We start from the raw sequence: 18,577 nt of genomic DNA on the forward strand, positions 1-18,577 counted from the left end.
AATGACTCTAACTTGATTCACATTTAAGTGTCAGATATTGAGCAAGATCCTTTGCATGCATGATCTTACTTACACATTGAAATAACTCCACTATCTCCTACGATCTCAGGGCCCTCAGATGGACCTCTGAGGAGTGAAGTTGAGGGAGATTGTATGGAATTTTAGAAGCAAAAAGGGTTTCTTCCATTGGCCATTACACAGGAAGGAAGGCTGGGACATACATTTCAGCCATTTCTCTGTTGGGAAAACAAACCGCTAAGTACATAGCAGTTCTTTACCAAAGTCTGACATCCTTCCTTTCTGAAACTTCTCTTCTGTCTTCTGTCTTTGATTTCTGTCTTCAAGTCCTGACAACTTATTTTTAGTCTCTTTCGCAGCTCCTCTTTCATGTTGGCACTCCTCAGCATTTTGTTCTTGACTCATTTCTCTTCTCCCTTTTGGTAAGTGGTCCTACTCTCCTCCCTTATCCTCTATAATCAAGCATTCTCAGCCTTGGCACTATTGACAGTTTTGAGTAAGATAATTGTTTGTTGTGGAAAATGTCCTGTTTCTTGTATGGTATTTAGCAGTATCTCTAGCCTCCATCTACTAGATGCTTGTAGGACAGCCCTCCCATGTTGTGATAACCAAAAACCCCTCCAGACATTGCTGAATGTCCCCTGGGGAAAGGGAGATTGCCTCCAGTTAAGAACTGCTCTATATTTTCATCAAGTCCTATGAATCCAACCTCAATAGTTGTTTCCTTCTTTTTTTCCACTTATTTGATTAAATTTCATAACATTTTGTGTCTGAATGTTTCCACTTGTCTCCTTTCTGACTGTGGCAATTGACTGATCCTACAATCATACTTGACTCAAATCTTCCTTGCTATTATCCACTAAAAAAAAATGGAGTACTTGTTTTTCCGCAGAGGTAGCCAGGTGACACTATATAGCATGGAAAATCAGGGTCATGAAGAAGAGATAGTCAAACTTAAAGGTTAAGAGCACAGCTTTGGAATCATTCAGTTTCTATTGCATCTCACTGTCTTCACTTTGAAAATTGTGCAGCCTTAGGAAAGTTACTTCAGTTCTCTGTGCCCCACCAGTAACATTGGGATAATACGAGTGAAGATAAATGAGTTACTATGTATAAGGTGTTTTAGTAAGGCATATCTCATTTTATTATCCTACTGTACTTTACTTTATTGTGCCTTTTTTTTTTTTTTACAAGCTGAATGAAAGGTTGTGTCAAACTTGCTTTGTAAAAAGTCTATCAGCACCATTTTCCAACAGCATGAGCTCACTTTGTGTCTCTCTGCCATTTTGGTCATTCTTGCAATATTTCAAACTTTTTCATTATTATAATATTTGTTATGGCAATCTGTGATTAGTGATCTTTGATGTTGCTATTGTAATTGTTTTGGGGTGCCATGAACCACACCCATATAAGATAGCAAACTTAATTAATGTATGTGTTCTGACAGCTCCATAACTTAAGCTTCAAACTTAATTAATGTATGTGTTCTGACAGCCCCATCCTTCTCCCTCTCCCAGGCATTCTTATTCCCTGAGACAAAACAACATTAGGCCAATTAATAACTCTACAATGGTCTCAAAGTGCTCAAGTAAAAGAAAGAATCACACATCTCTCACTTTAAATCAAAAGCTAAAAATGAGTAAGTCTAGCAAGAAAGGCATGTTGAAAATTGAGATAGACCAAAGGCTAGCCTCTTGTACCAGTTAGCCAAGTTGTGAATGCAAAGGGAGAGTTCTTGAAGGAAATGAAAAGTGCTACTCCAGGGAACACATGAGTGATAAGAAAATGAAACAGTTTTATTGCTGATGAAGAAAGGTTTCGTTGTCGGGATAGAAGATCAAACCTGCCACAACATTCCCTTAAACCAAAGCAAGGCTCCAACTCTCTTCAATTTTAAATCTTATTATCTAAAAAATACATTTTAAAGGTGATAGCTGCCATAGATAATGATTCCTCTGATGAATCTGGGCAAAGTAAATGTGAGCTGAGAAAGGTGAGGAAACTGCAGAAGACAAGTTTGAAACTAGCAGGGGTTGGTCCTTGAGGTTTAAGGAAAGAAGCTACCGCCATAAAAATAAGAGTACGAGGTGAAGCAGCAAATGCTGATGTAGAAACTTCAGGAAGTTATCTAGAAGCTCTAGCTAAGATCATTTATTAAGGTGGCTACAGTAAACAATAGATTTTCAGTGGTGACAAAACAACCTTCTATTAGAAGAAAATGCCATCTAGAACTTTAATAGCTAGAGAGAAGTCAATGCCCGGCTTCAAAGCTTCAAAGGACAGACTGACTCTCTTGTTGTAAGATAATGCAGCCGGTGACTTATAGGTGAATCCAATGCTCATTTATCATTCCAAAAATTCCGGAGCCTTTAATATTCCTTTCAAAATATTACCACTTGTTGTCAATGCACCTAGTAACTTAAGAGCTCTGATGGAAGTATATAAGGAGATTAATGTTGTTTTCATGCTGCTAACACAACATTCATTCTATAGCTAATGGAGCAAGGAGTCATTTCAAATTTTAAACCTTATTATTTTAAAAATACATTTAAAAAGGTGATAGCTGCCACAGATAGTAGTGATTGCTCTGATGAATCTGGGCAAAGTAAATTGAAAACCTTCTGGAAAGGATTCACCACCCTAGTGTCCACTAAGAACATTTGTGATTCATGGGAGGAGGTAAACATATGATCACTAATAACAGTTTAGAAGAAGTTGATTTCAAACCTCATGGATAACTTTGAGGGGCTCAAGACTTCTGTGGATGAAGTAACTGCAAAAGTGGGAGCAGTAGAAATAGCAAGAAAATTAGAAGTGGAGCCTGAAGATGTAACTGAATTGCCGTAATCTCATGATCAAACTTGAACAGAGGAGGAATTGCTTCTAAGGATGATCAAAGAAAGTAGTTTCTTGAGATGCAATTTATTCCTGTGAAGATAGAGTGAACATTGTTGAAATGACAGCAAAGGACTTCGAACATTACACAAATTTAGTTGATAAAGCAGCAACAGGGTTCGAGATGACTGGCTCCAATTTTGAAAGAGTTCTATTGTGGGTAAAATGCTATCAAATAGCATTACATGCTACAGAGAAATCTTTTGTGAAAGGAAGAGCCCATTGATGAGGCAATCTTCATGGTTGTCTTGTTTTAAGAAATTGCCACAGTCACCCCAACCTTCAGCAATCAACCATCACCACAACACCAAGGCAGCAGTCTTCAATAGCCAAAAGATTATGACTCATGGAAGGCTCAGGTGATCATTAGCATTTTTAGTAATGAAGTATTTTTAAATTAATGTATGTACTTTTAAAAGATATAATGCTGTGATACACTTAATAAACTCCAGTATAGTGTTAACATACCTTTCATACGTTCTGGGAAATGAAAAAAAAAAGTGTGACTTGTTTTATTGCAATATTCAGTTTATGGCAGTGGTTTGGAACTGAACCTGCAATATCTCCAAAGTGTGCTTGTACTGTGCCTGGCTGAAGATAAACACTGGGTAAAAATGGTAGCTATGCTATGGGGAAGACAGCGATCATGTAATCTCTCTTTTCTTGGCTCATCCCAAATATTACTACTTCACATATTATCCCCAACCACTATTCATTTTCTAACATTTTTTTCAGAGGAGACTTCCGTTAGAAAGTTTTCTCTTACATTTTCCCTTCCAAATTAGAAGCCCTTCCTCAGATGTTGCTTGTTTTTCTCCTCCCAATATAATAGGCTGTGAATTCCTATAAGTCAGGGACCAGATCTTTCTTCTCTATATATATTTCTAGGACTACCACAAATGCTCAATAAATATGAAAGACTCAGCAAAAGTCTGTTGACTAAATCAATAAGGGAATGAATATTGGTAGTATACATCAGTTTTGCAAGTAACTTCCCTCCCATTTAGCAGCAGGTGATAAAATTGCCCATCAGCTTAGAAAAAATTCCAGCTTTATTAATTTAGCTACCTATGTTACCTTTGAAGAGGGTGGACCTTTAACAAGTTTTGGATGTAGCAAGTATAATGAAACATAAACCAACCAATTCATCAATAGGTTTACTTTAAAAGAAAATTTATCTTACTAGCCTGGCAATTCCAGCCAACTTTTAAGTAAATTTAAGCCAGGGACCAAATTATTCTTAGGGTAAAGAGGAAAACTATATATGTGACTCCAAACTTCACAGTCGTCCAAAAAAAAAAAACCTTATTCTAAATGAATTCATCTAAATTTGGACAGGAGAGTATCAATGGTAAGTGTTAATTGGCAGAGAAGTCAGTTTTAACACTCCACTATTATACAGTTTCCGAAATGAGCAGCTTTCAGTTGCCTTGTGGTTAAAAAGCCCTTTAATTACACACGTGCATACACGCACACACACAATCATGCTTTTCATCTGTCTAGTCCCCACTTAGCAAACTGTTAATACATTTTTAAATTTTATCTTTAAAAAGTAGCTATAATCCTAATACAGTGTTTTCATGCCCATCTCTCTTAGAAGGAGTGAGTACCCAACCACCAATGGCTAAGACTTGGTGGTGGCTTTTCTTCCCTGGGATTTTGACTCAATCATCTGCATTTGGCATTTCATCAACTCCAACTACGATCTTCTCCAGATCAAAATTTATTAGATCATCTCTTCTAGAATGAAGAAGCTGTAGATCCACACTCTTTAAAACAAATCTTATTGAAAGGTGACCGGAAATGAATCACTGGAAACTGAGAAATTTCTTTCAAGAAAAATACATCTTGTTACCTCTTATACTATAGAGCTCTCCTTTAATATGCCACCAACCCACTCTTTATTTATTCATTTTTAATTATAAAGATGTGGAGTACAGTTCAGGGTTAGGTATACAAATGTTCATTATGCAGGTACCCTTGTTGATGAGGTGTGCCCCTCCCCTCCCCTGGCAGTTTCCAACTACTGCCAAGCCTTTTCTTGTAGTATTATGGAGACAGGCAATAGCTAGAGAAATGCTAGGCAGATAGACTGGGCAGGTCCTCCAGTAACATGGTAACAACGTAGCAAACTTCCGGAAGGCCTCTCAGGCTGATACATTGGCATGGGTAAACAAGTTCCCTAGCAACCTTTCAAGCTGGAGCTTAAGTACTCACTGCTGGGATGGAAAAACAACCAACCAACTTACTGCCAAGTACCGACCTATCAGATCACCATTAAGCCCTTACCACCTGCCAGTTGGTCCTTAGTACTGCCAACCAATCAACTCACAGCTAGAGCTTGCCAATTGGTTCATTCTTAGGTTCAGGGTTTAGCTAGAAATTGGCAAACCCTCTTGGGTCCCCTCCCACTGTGGGAGTTTTTTTGTTCTCTCAATAAATCCTCTTTTCTCACTTTTTGGCGGTCTATGTCCCTCATTCTTCCTGGGCATGAGATAAGAACCCCAATCTAAAAAGCTGAACTGAAGAGTCGTGCACGCCAGAGGCTGGCTTGCCAGCTGATGGAGCTGGCTGAACCAGGAGAGTTGCTGGAAGAAGGCAAGACTTCAAAGCTGAAACACTCCAGGGGTTAGGCTTGCTAGCACACCAAACCATCAACAATCTCAGGGCTTGACTTGCCAGCCCATTAGAACTGACACTTCTGGGGCTCGGCTTACCAGCCCCTCAAGCCAACCCTTTCTGGGACTCGGCTGGCTGACCCATTGAGCTGACACCCTGGAAGCCCAGGCTGACCTGAAAAATTTGTATCATTATAATTGTTCAAAGTTCGCTTATGAGTGAGAACGTGGTATTCTGTTCTTTGTTTCTGTGATAGATCACTAAGTATTATAGACACTAAGTCCATGCAAAAGGTTCATAATTTTGTCCTTTATGGCTGCGTAATATCCATCATGTATATGTACCACATTTAAAAAAAATCTGGTCCTCTTTCGATGGAAACATTGTTGGTTCAATGTTTTTGCTATTGTGAATAATGCTGCAATAAACATGCATATGCATAGTTCCTATGGGTATATTCCCAGTAGGGGGATTGCGGGTTCATATGGAAGGTCGATTTTTAGATCTTTTAGGAATCATCAAACTGTTTTCCACAGAGGTTGTAGTAATTTACACTCCCACCGACAGTGTAGAAGTGTTCCCTTTTCCCTGCATCCTCTCCAGCATCTGTTGTTTTTTGAATTATTGATGATAGCCATCCTGACTGGTATCTCAGTGTGGTTTTAATTTTCATTTTTTTGATGACTAGTGAGGCTGAGAATTTTTTTATGTACCTGTTGGCTGCTTATATGTCTTCTTTTGAGAAGTATCTATTCATATCTTTTGCCCACTTTGTAATGGAGCTGTTTGTTTTTTTCTTTTCGGCACGTTTGAGTTCCTGGTAGATCCTAAATATCAGACATACAGTTGGCAAAATTTTCCCCCCAGTTTGTGGGCTGTTTCCCCACTCTCTTGATGGTTTCTTTTGCTTTGCAGAAGCTTCTCAGTTTGATGAAGTCCCACTTGTCTATCTTACCTCTTATGGCATGGGCACTTGAGGTTTTGGTCAGGAATTGGTTGCCAGTGCCACATTCCATAAGGGTGTCTCCTGCGTTTTCTAAGGTTCTTAGAGTTTGAGGTTCTACGTTTAGGTCTTTATCCATTTAGAGTTGATTTTTGTGTATGGTGACAGGTAGGGGTCTTTTTTAATCTTCTGCATGTGGTCAGTTTTCCCAGTACCATTTACTGAATGGGTCTCCTCTCCCCAGTGTTGATGGTTGAGGCTTTGTTAAAAATGAGTTCAACCCACTCTTTAAAAGGTAACTTTTCTTTTCTCTCTCTCTTTTTTTTTTTGAGTCAGAGTCTCACTGTGTCGCCCAGGTTGGAGTGCAGTGGCACGCTCACCACCACCCCAGTATTAAACTTCTGGGCTGAGGTGACCCTTACGCCTCAGTCTTCCAAGTAACTAGAGCTACAGACGCTCACTACCACCCCGGGCTAATTTTTTGACATACTGTAGAGACGGGTCTCACCAAGTCGTCTAGGCCGGGTTCAAACCCCTGGACTCCGGCAATCTTCTCGCCTCGGCCTCCCAAAGTGCCGGGATTACAGGCTTGAGCCACCGCACCCGGCCTAAAAGGTAACTTTTCAACAGTGCAACCACGACAGTCGGTGACACTTTCGACTTTCCCTGATGACAAGAGCTTTCCAAGCTACTAGCCTATTTCCCTGGATGCTCATCGGTTCCTGAAGAAGCGACAACCAACGTCTGAGAGCTAGGGGTCGCTCAACAGGTGGTTCGCGGGGTGCGGTCCGGCCCGAGCGCCGCCGTGGGGCCTCAGCGCGCTCCACGCGGGCGTCCACCCGACCTTGCGCCGGGGGGCAGAGGCTGCCGGGCTCCAGCAGGAGGACCACGGCCGGGTGCCGTGGCAGGGAGGGGGCGAGCGCGTCGGATTCACGTGGCCTCCACGCCCACCTCCTCCCGCTACGAGTCCCCTCCCCTTGCCACAGCACTGCCCTTATTGTTGGACGCCTCTGTCACTTTGTGGGCCTGATGACATGAATGGATGGGCTGGACACACCTTCCGTCCTTCTAAGAGAAAAACCCCCAAGCAGATCTGCATAGAGAGCGGGAGAGACTCCCCCCGGGCGCTCCCCGAGCCCGCGCCGCCGGCCGGGAAACTCGCAGCTCCCCCCTCCCACCCTCACTCCTCCCATCCTTGAAAAAAAAAACAAAAAAAAACCCGTCGGACTCAAATAATTAATATCGGTCCAAGCCTGCGGCTGTCCTCGGTGCCCTCTCCTCGCCCGCTCTGCGCGCTCCGGCCCTGCGGGAGACGACAGTTCGGGTCCCGCGCGGGGCACAAGCGAGAGGCGGGCGTAGCGGGCCCGCGGGCGCCGCACGATGCTCCCCAGCGCCGTGGCCGCCCACGCCGGCGCGTACTGGGACGTGGTGGCCTCCTCCGCGCTCCTCCACCTCCCCGCCTCGCCCGGCTTTGGCAACCTGGGCAAGAGTTTCCTGATCGAGAACCTGCTGCGGGTCGGGGGCACCCCGACACACGGGCTGCAGCCGCCCGCGCCCCACGGCCCGGCGGCCGCCCTCGCCACCCCCGGCGCGCAGCTCCGGCCCCTCCCCGCCAGCCCGGTTCCCCTCAAGCTGTGCCCCGCGGCGGAACAAGTCAGCCCCGCCGGGGCTCCCTACGGCACACGCTGGGCTTTTCAAGTGCTCAGCCCCTCGGCTGACGGCGCCAGGCTGCCGGCCCGGGCTCCAGGGGACCGAGACTGTACCTTCCAGCCTTCAGCCCCAGGTGAGCCATCTCCCCTCCCCGGCTGCGCGCACGCCCCCAGTGCCGGGAGGTCCCAGGATCTGGGGGCGCCGGCGGTGCGCACTGCGCCGTGGGGGGAGCGCCGGCTTGTGATCTTCCCGGAGCATCTCGAGCTTTAGTGGAGATGCCACTTAGGGAGCAGAGGTGGGGTGGGGAACCACTACTTTCAGTGATTGCTTGTGCCTCTTCCCACCCCACCAGCTGCCTTCCTGTCCCCTTCTTTCAACAAGTGGCTGAGCCACCTTGACTTTCTGGCTTGCACGGGGAAACCCTGAAGGCACCCCTGGCTGGAAAGGGCCGTCCCGAGATCCTTGGGGAGCCTGGACCAATTTCACGGGGTTTTCCAAGTTCCGCCTTTCCAAACCGCCGGCTCCTGTCCCCGAGGCCGCGCGACACCGGCGCTCCGGATAGTTCTTGGCAAGGAGAGCTTCGCTTTGGGGGCTTTTGCCATTCAAACTGTTAGGACGGTCGGGTTGTTCAGGAACGCACGCAAAGATCTTTGGAAGAAGAGTTGCGCAAAATTTTGGCTTTCTCCACTCATACATTTTGGATCACTTAAGGAGCAAAGAAATCAAGGCCGACTTTTTCTTCGCGCTGAGTTGAAAAACAGCTGAATTGGCAAGTGGGGTAGGACGTTCACTAGTAAATAGAAATTTTCCAAAAGAAGGACAGTTTTGGTTTACTTTAATTAGCGTATAAAACCTACCTAATGGGACTGGGAAGAAGGATGTGAACAATTTAGTAAAATGTTAGCTCAGGTTTATGTAGGATTCTTCGAAATTGACGATGATAAAAGGGAAAAAAGTGCCTTAAAGACTCAGAAACTGAGATCCAAGTGGATTAATTTTTTTTTTTTTTTTGGCTGCATCCTTAGACGATCTTACTTAACTCATTCTTTTAATCCTCATGGGTTTGTCCAGAATGACTAATAGACGCTTTTCCAGCAGTTTCCATTGTCCCAGCAAACTGCCGGATCAAATTTATTACTAATGGCTTTATAGAAGTTAACATGTTTAGAATCTGTCCTGGTCTTTCAGTTTGAAATGGCTACTAGCAGTTTGGAACAAGTATAATTATATGAACACCGGTCTCATTCACCTATTATAAAATCTAAACACTGGGAAGCCCTTTTGCACCCTGAGAGGAACAAATACAGTTAAGGCAAAGTTTATGTGCCTTGGAAATTTGGGTCACTTACTTCTTTTTGAAGTATTGGGAAAACTAAACATGTATAAGGCAGTTTCACGTAAGCAAGAGCTAGTAAATAACGTCTCATAAAGATAACGTTTTCAAGAAAATTTCGTGATTTTGCATTGCACTCTTGGTTGTTTGGCATTATGTTATTTTTCAAAGATTCTTAAATTGTTCCTAATCATAATTGGCTCCTCAGCTATGAAAAGGTACTTCATTTTACTCTTTGCAGATTTTAGCAGATTAAGTTTAAATAAAATAAATGCAAATCAAATTCAGATATTTCAATAACTCTCAAAAAATAATTTCATATACTACTCATTTCATTTAAAATATTGCAACTAATGGGTGAAAGTTTTCCTAACTACATGTTTTTTTTCCAAGAACACATTCATTCTTGTACACTTATTAATGTGTCCAATTGCAAAACTTATTTTTGCAATAATTAAGAGGGCTGTCAGAATTTTTGTCCCTTTAAAGTATTCTAATATAGTTTATTCTAATACAGTTTGGTTTGTATTTTCCAAAAACTCCTCGTGAAGAATAAGTTTAATTTTTGAAAATAGAAAAATAAAGAAAATTGAAAATTGTCCTCACAAATATGCTGCTTGAAACCAGCATTTACATTCATTTGTTTTTATAATTTGACAAAGAACGTAGTTTTCTAAACATTGCCCCAGTTTTATTGAAGTGATAGAATTTTGCCTTACCAAATGTTGTAAGAATTATTTTATACGCTATAGAATTATAAAGTTCAAATGAGTTATAATGAGCATTAACAATTTTAGCTATCAGATGGACATTAGGTGAAGATGAATGTTCTGTAGAAAGTGTAAAAGAGATTGAAAAGCTGTTGTTTCAGGAAGATAACAGTACTGTATCGCTTTGTAATACAGTATTGATCTGTATTGAACAACCAGTTCTGATCTTTAACTTGGGAGTGGATCACAAAATATGATTTTAATAATTTCTGCATATTGAATACCCACTTTTTTCTCAATTTTAATTTTTTGAGTGCACCAAGTCTAAATGTTAAATAAGAAAATCCCAGAGTTATTTTTAAGTGCATTGGTGAAATATAGCACCATTTTGCGATGGGATTTTTGTCTCTGCATGGATTTTTGCTTCATTATTTTGGTCACCTACTATTAATTATACTGTGTATTTCCTTCAACCAGCAAATGCTTACTGAATTTCCCCATGTGTCAGGCTTTGTTGTAGGCCATTGGCATAATCAGTGAACACACTGAATGACTGGCTTTGCCCTTGTGGAGCTTACATTTTATATTCTGTACTGCTTTTGAGGTTAACCTCATCTTCACAATGGTTAGTTTCTTTCAACCTCATAATAGGCTGTGAGGTACCTATTGGGATTCCAATTGTTTGTCTGCAATTGTTATTTCACTTGCTTGTTTTGTTTTTATTCCCAGTAGCACTTTAAACATCTGCGAATTCGTGAAAGAGAAAAAAAGTGCCCCATATCTTCAGGCTGCTTCCCACCTTAGATTAGTTTCCCATTGACTGTAAGAAACTACTAGGGAAAATAGGATAACCGGTTACATAGTATCACAATAATAAATCAGATTGGGATTTTGCACCTCATCCCATAAGGAAAGAAATTAGTTGTCCCTTTCATCTTGTTGTAAGTCATATCTGAAAGGTGGTGATAGTTAAATGATAACAGATAAATAAGTCATGGATGAAAGTATAGCTGTCAGTGCTTCATCCCTGGAAATTGGCAGGTAGGATATATATAGCAAGAAAAGGCACACTCAATAGCTATATTGAGTGTTGTCAAGTTGTTTATGTAGAGTAGTTTTGTAAATTTAAAAATCAGAGGGCATTCCTCAAGGCTTGAGAGGAGCACATGTAGGGTAATACTGAGTAGTAAATAGGTTTTCCTCCAGGGCTTGTATCTGGAAAAGAAATGTCGTAGATCTGTTATCGTTTTTTTGTGGAAACCAGGAGGTTTTGCAAATAAATTCTTATAACTGGAGAACCCTCTCCAGAGGTTCACTAATGGCATTATTTAGAAAATATTGTGTTAGAGTAAACTATTCATCTTTTTGTATATAAGAATTTCTTGAAATGTAGAAAGCGGAAACATTTAAATTTCTCTTGGTTATAGAATAACATCAGTTTTCTAATTGGTGGTTATGCCATCAATTCTCTTCAAAATAAGCAGAACCTATAGTCTCGTTTTTAAATAGCATTTGTTATTTTAAACATTTTAGAAAATATTTTATGTAAAAATAATTTCCTGAATATAATCTTCCTTATTATTTATTAAATCTGCTCCTTGTGCTGCTTACAAAAGAACTGGAAAGCAAATGTGCACTCCGGATAGATGAGTTGAACTGCTCTTTTTTTAAAAAAAAAAGTAGTTTTGCCAAGTAAGTTGTACTGTGTAGCACAGAAATGGAAGAACCGTAGTATTTTTTTCTGGCATCCAGTTAGGGTTGTTTCTGACCATTGATACTTGATGTGCACTCTGGTCTTCTTGTTTTCCTTCCAGTCCCAGCTACTGTTTATCCATTAATTGTTGATTATGTCGGAAACTACTTGCATTATGTTTTGTGCTGCAAGTGGTTGGTAGTGTTTTTCTTCCTTCATTTAGATACACTGAAAGTGTGACATAAAATGGCCTCGCTTACGTTTTAGGTTCTTGGTGGGGCTCAAAGTGGGGCTTTCAGCCTTAGTGAAGACTGTGATCTGATTTATTAAGCCAGAGTTTGACATTTTTTTCTTTTTCTTTTTCTGCTGACACTATTTTCTAGATTTGTTTTGGTAAATTAAAATATTGGAATTTTGAGTGTTGTTGATGATGATCTAGAACTAGGATAATGAAAGTGAGAGATTCAGAACAGGACAGTGACAGAACCCATTCTAGTGGCTCTTTGCTTAGGCCATCCCCCAGTCATCCTTTGGTGGAATTTGTAGACAATGCTAGAACCATATTCTTACTGTATCTATACTTTTTTTATTAATCTGCTTAACATATCTTTGTATTTAAATTAACATATTAGGAACTTTTACATAATTCATAAGTAATCAGCTCTGAACAGATTGTTATATGATCCCTAAGTTAACACGTTCCGGTTCAAGGAGAAGTTCTTGCAGTGAATAGAACCAATGGAACTAATAGATGGACGCTTGACATTTGGCACTGATTGAGTAAGTCACACTCTTTACAAAATAACGTCCAAGTTAGAACCGCAATGGGGTAGCAATACATAAATTGCTACATAAGCATTTAATTTGCCTCTGACTTTAGCACCTATCCCTCCTCCACCCCCCCAACACATGCTGCTTTGCTTTAACAACAAGCAAATCTCAATCTGGTAACATGTTTTGAAACTATTGAGGTTTAATAATAAAACGGGAGTACATGTAGCAGGCAAATAGGAACATTTTAGAACTTTCCTCTTAACTCTTATTCCCTTTAGGATTTGAGGATTTTAAAAGAGATACAATGACCAGAAATTCATGTACAGATTTATGCAGAATTAAGGATAGGACTCAGAGTATTCAAGGTTATGCTACACAAAGTCAAAGGACATGTATGCTATGGGCTATTTAAAGGGACTATCAAGGGTGATTTTATCTATGTTTATTTGCCATCAATGTGGCTGAGATATTGGAACCTTTAAGCATTGTGGTAGATTCCATTGCATTCCTCTTTGGGTGTGTCATCTTCTTTCTGTTCTTAGTGCCCACCAGAAAAAGTCTTTTTTTTGCTATAAGAAGACATTTTATGGTTTGGTTTGCTGCTGAACAATGATAGTGATGGCAACAACTTGAAAGTAAAGGACACAACGTCCATGAATAGTTTCTGTTTAATAGTTTTGTTCATAAAATGATTTGAGATTCTTTGCTGTGAAAGTTTTTACATAACTGAAATGTTATCTTCCTTCAAATAGTGAAACAAATGTGTCCTTATGTCAGGGTTGGCAGTAAATATTTTATTTGCTCCCAACTCAACCTGCTTTTGTAGCCATATTTCTATTGTTGACATTGTCCATAACTTTAGAATCCACTTTACTGTATCTTTTGAGGGACTTTATTCGTAGCCCCTACAGTGTTTGTATACTTAATCTTGGGTTAAGGCTCAGCCTGTAATCCCGCGCCTTTGGGAGACTGAGGTGAGTGGATTGCCTGAGCCCACGGGTTCGAGACCCGCCTGGGCAGCGAGACCTCATCTCTACAATAAATCAAAAAATCAGCCGGGCGTGGTAGCGCATGCCTGCAATTCCGACTACTCGGAAGGCTGAGGCGGAAGGATCGCCGGAGCCCAGCAGGTCGAGGCTGCAGTTGCCTGGAGCGGCCACTGCACTCCAGTCTGGGTGACAGAGTGAGACTCCAACTCAAAAAAAAAAAAAAGCTCTAAAAAAAGTTTTTTTAAAAATTGCAGTGTTTTTTTTTTTTTTTTAAATATACAATGAAAGTACACAATTTTCAAGTCAATTTAAATAACTAAGTTTTTATTCAAATGCACCTGAAGTCTGCCAGGAATAAAATGGCAAATTGTAAAATAAAACAATATGATTTCTATCTAGGAATGCTTGTTAGAATCCTCATTTAAGACTTCATTAGATCATGTTTCTATTTTATACTCTTTTGGTAAGAAATTGGATTTTTGCCTTAACATATAACATGCTTACCAGACCCTTGTATATTCTATTCCAAAATGTTTTATTTTATTTTCAGTAATGTTTCCACTTTTAATAAAATCTCTCTCTCATTCTTTTTAGCCTCCAGTCAATACTTGACTTGGCAATGTTAAGTGATTCATCACTTTATATAAAGTTACCATAACTGATTTCATTTTTAATAGCATTATTCATTTTGTCAACCAGCTATTAGTTGAGAATATTTCAGGGGTACACTTTTGTGAGTTATGTGAACAGTAAACTTAAGGCACTAAAATTCTCTCTGAAGTCAAAGATCAAAAAGCCTGTATGTTTTTAGATTTTTCTTTCAAAACCAAAGCATTGAGGAAAATGAAAGAAAAATGTTTGAGTCTGGGGACCACAGTGAGGCGCAAACTTTGCCTGTACAATGATCATTTGTATACCTAACCCTGAATTGTACCTGACTTTAAGATAAAAATTTAAAAAAAAATAAGAAAAAGAAAAAAAAGTTTGTCTTTTTGTATATATTGCTGAAAATTTAAATATTCTTATTTATGAATACTTCAGAAATGAAGTAGGTTTTTCACTTCTCACATATTCAGATACCATGCAGTACCAGTCTTACTTTTGTTAATTTAAGTGAGCATCTGAAATAATATATACAATATATAGATTTCCATGAGTCCTCTTGAGAAGACTCAATTTCTTGTTCTTTAAAACTTTTCAAGCTAAAATATGTGAAAGAGTTAATAAGTTAAACTTTGAGAAAATTTATGTACATTAAGAAGAGCATAAAAACCATGACTGCTGGCAAGTTTTTAATAGACAGCATGAGGCTGAAATGAATTTAGATGTATTGAATCAATTCTATAGTTATATTGGGTCTGAAACAAAAAGACAGCCTGATTCTTCAAAGCAGGACCAGAATCACATCTATTTGTTTATATATTTTCTATAGGTGCTTTGGCATTACAAATTGAATAGTCATAGTGGAGACCATATGGCTCACAAAACCTAAAATATTTACTGTCTGGCCCTTTATGATAACAACTTGTCAGTGTTTGTGCCAATGGTTGCTCCAATGCATAAATGGAAAATTGGGTGAATTTTAAACTATTGTATAGTTTTTTGAGTTTTAGCAGCATTCTTATAATTTTAGAGTCTAGATTCAAGTGTAAAGGTCTTTATATTACTGATTCTATAACCCTAAGCAATTCCTGGAACCTCACTGAACTTTTCTTTCCTCATTTCAAAATGTTAACAGATGTTAGAGTCAGCATTTGACTTTCAAGCACATGCTTCAAAAGTCCATTTTTAAGATACAGGAAAAGATATGAAAGACTCCTTTCCACCATTTCACCACAAGGAAAATATTGGTAAGAGGGTTATTGTATCAGAAACCATCCTAAAACTTAGTGGCTTAAAAGAATAGTTTATTATTTTCTCTCACAGTTGTGTGGGTTGACTGGGGTCAGTCAGGTGGTTCTCACTTAGAATCCTGAGTGATGTTAGATGTCAACTGGGGCTGAAGTCATCACAAGGCGTGACTGAGCTATGGATGTCCAAGATGGCTAATCACATGTCTGGCAGTGATGCTGGCTGTTGACTGAGTGCTCTGCTGAAGCTGTTCATCGCAGCATCCACACTTGGTCTCTCTAAGTGCCTTGGCCTTCTTATAGCATAGTGGCTGTGTTCTGAAAGGAGGAGTTTCCAAGCGCAAACATTCCAAAAACCCAGGGGGCTTTGGAACTATGAATATTCTGGAACTTCGTAGATATTCTGGAACTACCAAGACTAGGTCATAAGAAGCTACAAAGCTACTTATGACCTAGCTTTGAAAGTGACATTCTGGAACTTCTTATGACCTAGTCTCAGAAGTTCGAAAATGTCACTTCTGCCATATGTCTTGGTAAAGCAGGTCACCAAGACCATCCCAAATTCAAGAGAAGGGTAGTAGACTCTACCTCTAAATGAAAGGAGTTCCACATAATTTGTAGCCATTTAAAACCCACCCAAGGAGGAAATAAAGATAACTAATATCAGATACAATTCTTGCTAGATCTGTCTTCTGCTGGAGTAGACCAGTGCAGGAATTAATTACATGGAATGGTATAGCTGGGAGCTCAGGAATCCTTCACAAAGAAGTATCATTTTCTTACAATATTCTCTTCTTTGACATGGACTTTATAATAAAAAGAGTAAGGTATTTCCTCAAGTTTAGCTCGTTTTTTCAGAGCTGTCTAATGGAGCCTTCTTGAAGGGTGAGGCGACAGAGTGGGTGATCCTGGGTACCTGTGACGGTCACAATGAACTAGTGTCCCACAGCTTGAGAGGAAGTCAGACCCTGTCAACTTGTTGATGTTGAGAAGATAGACAAGAAGATGTTGGTAGAAGTGTCCAAACAAATGCTTGTCATTTGCTACAGCATATTATTACTACAATAGGAACCTTCCCTTTGGCTTCTTCTTTCTTCACTACACCTCATCCACCATTGCCGGGTGGATTTTACTAAATTGAAGCTTTTGTCATATTACCAAGGTATTCAGGAAAGCCAAGTATTCATTTGACTACAGATCAAGTGAAAATACTCAGTTTGGCCCTTAAGACCTTCATTCCATGAAGTTTTTTCATTTAACTCTTTTAGCCACATTGCTTAGCATTCACTCTTTTGGTATTGCTGCTGTCGCCGGGCTGGTTTCCTTAACCTTCCTCATGTGTCACCATTATCCTTGCCTCCTTGCCTTTGTTCAAGCAACCTTTCCTTCTTGAAATGCTTTTTTTCTCTTCTTTTGCCATTCCAAATATTTCCAAATCAAGAACCAAATTAAGATGTTTCTTCTGCTTAAAGCTTTCTTTGACCAAGTCTTCCTAACAATATGCTTTTCTTTTTACTTCTGTGTTTCAGCAGAAGTCTGGACCATACTACTTTTTATATGATGTCTTAGTATTGCTCTCAAATTATAATAGGAGGAGGGAAGACTACCATTTATTGAGTGTCTGCTATGTGTCAGGTGTTGTTTTATGTTCTTTTCAATGGTTTCATCCTGGCTTCATATTATAATCACCTGTAGAGTTTTTGAAAAAATGCTAGGGGCCCACTCCTAGCCACCCTGACTTAACCTAACTGCTATAGGGCCCAGGCATCTGTATCTTTGAGAGCAGCCCAGATAATTCTAACATGAATTCAGATTGAGAATCACTGGCTAAGAACATGTACAGTATGAATTATTTTAGAGTGTGTCTCCTTCTCGGGGAGTGTGTCATATTTGACAGAACAAAACGGAATTTGGAGTACTGAAAAATTAACATTTCATTTCTTTGACTAGAAGATTCAAATCTGTAAGTTAAGGAACATTAAAAAAAAGAAACATACATTCTTCCAGGAAGGGAAACTGTCCTTTTTCATCTTTGTAGTTCCAACACACTTGCAATACTTGGCACTCGATGGATAGGCAAGACATATTATTTACCCTGAATTTAAAGGATAGAATCAAACAAGTAGACACGGCACTTAGTTTATCTTCTCATGAGCTATAACAAAACTTTAAGACCTTTGTTTTTCTGACTCTGAAACAAGGCGAAAAATGCTGACTCCTTATTTTCTGATGAACAGAAAGGTAAAGTATAAATTTACCTAACTTGCTTTCCCTGGTGACTGAAGGCAAGGTATGCAACTGGATCACATAAATGAATTACTTTCAGATTTACTGTGTGATAAAGTCAATCAAGCCTCATTAGCTAATTGATGTTTCTTAGGTCTAACTACTCAGTGCAGATGTTTGCTGTTCTTTAGAATCTTGATTTTGGTCTGCCCCACTGCAGATAGTCTTTTTGGTTGTGTGTTTTTTTTAAGTCTGAAGTTTAGATTTTTCTATTCCCAGTGCCTCTATATCTGACACTTGAAGAAAATTGTTCAAACCATCCTTTTGAAATTATTTAATTCCCTGTTATTCTTCTCTAGAGGGTTCCTTCCTTCCTTCCTTCCTTGAAGCTTCCTTCCTTCCTTCCTTCCTTCCTTCCTTCCTTCCTTCCTTCCTTCCTTCCTTCCTTCCTTCCTCCCTCCCTCCCTCCCTCCCTTACTTTCTTTCTTTCTTCCCTTTGGTTGCCTTAGTAAGATAACCCTGGAATAGTCTTTCATTCTTCTTAAAATATTCCGCTCAGCCTGAACAGCATTGCAGTGGGCTTTAGAAATTTGTTTGAAAGTTTTATTAATGGCCTTTGGTATTCTTTCTTTGAAATGCCAGCTCAAGTAGTAGTAGCACGATTTTCATTGATAATAAGAATGTGGTTTCGCATCATTTAGATTCCCATTGTTCTTCTCCATCATACAGAAAAATGAAAAGAACAAGAAACAATTTAAAAATTATTGTTGCCTGTAATCTCGTGCCTTTGGGATGCTGAGGTTCATGGATTGCCTGAGCCCGCAGGTTTGAGACCCGCCTGAGCAACTTGGCGAGATCTCATCTCTACAATAAATCA

At 39.8% G+C, this 18,577-nt stretch overlaps 1 protein-coding gene across 1 annotated transcript in view; it reads left to right on the top strand.

Annotated features, from left to right (window-relative positions):
* The first annotated feature begins 7,855 nt into the window (after window positions 1-7,855).
* DBX2 (developing brain homeobox 2) overlaps window positions 7,856-18,577 on the top strand; it is a 35,519-nt gene continuing 24,797 nt past the window's right edge. Inside the window, exon 1 of the mRNA XM_008074186.1 lies at window positions 7,856-8,258. Within this exon, the coding sequence (XP_008072377.1) occupies window positions 7,856-8,258 (403 nt within the window). The remainder of the gene's footprint in view (window positions 8,259-18,577) is intronic.

Source organism: Carlito syrichta, unplaced genomic scaffold, assembly GCF_000164805.1.
Source record: "Carlito syrichta isolate Samal-C Ts95f unplaced genomic scaffold, Tarsius_syrichta-2.0.1 Scaffold316362, whole genome shotgun sequence".
NCBI classification, from domain to species: Eukaryota; Metazoa; Chordata; class Mammalia; order Primates; family Tarsiidae; genus Carlito; species Carlito syrichta.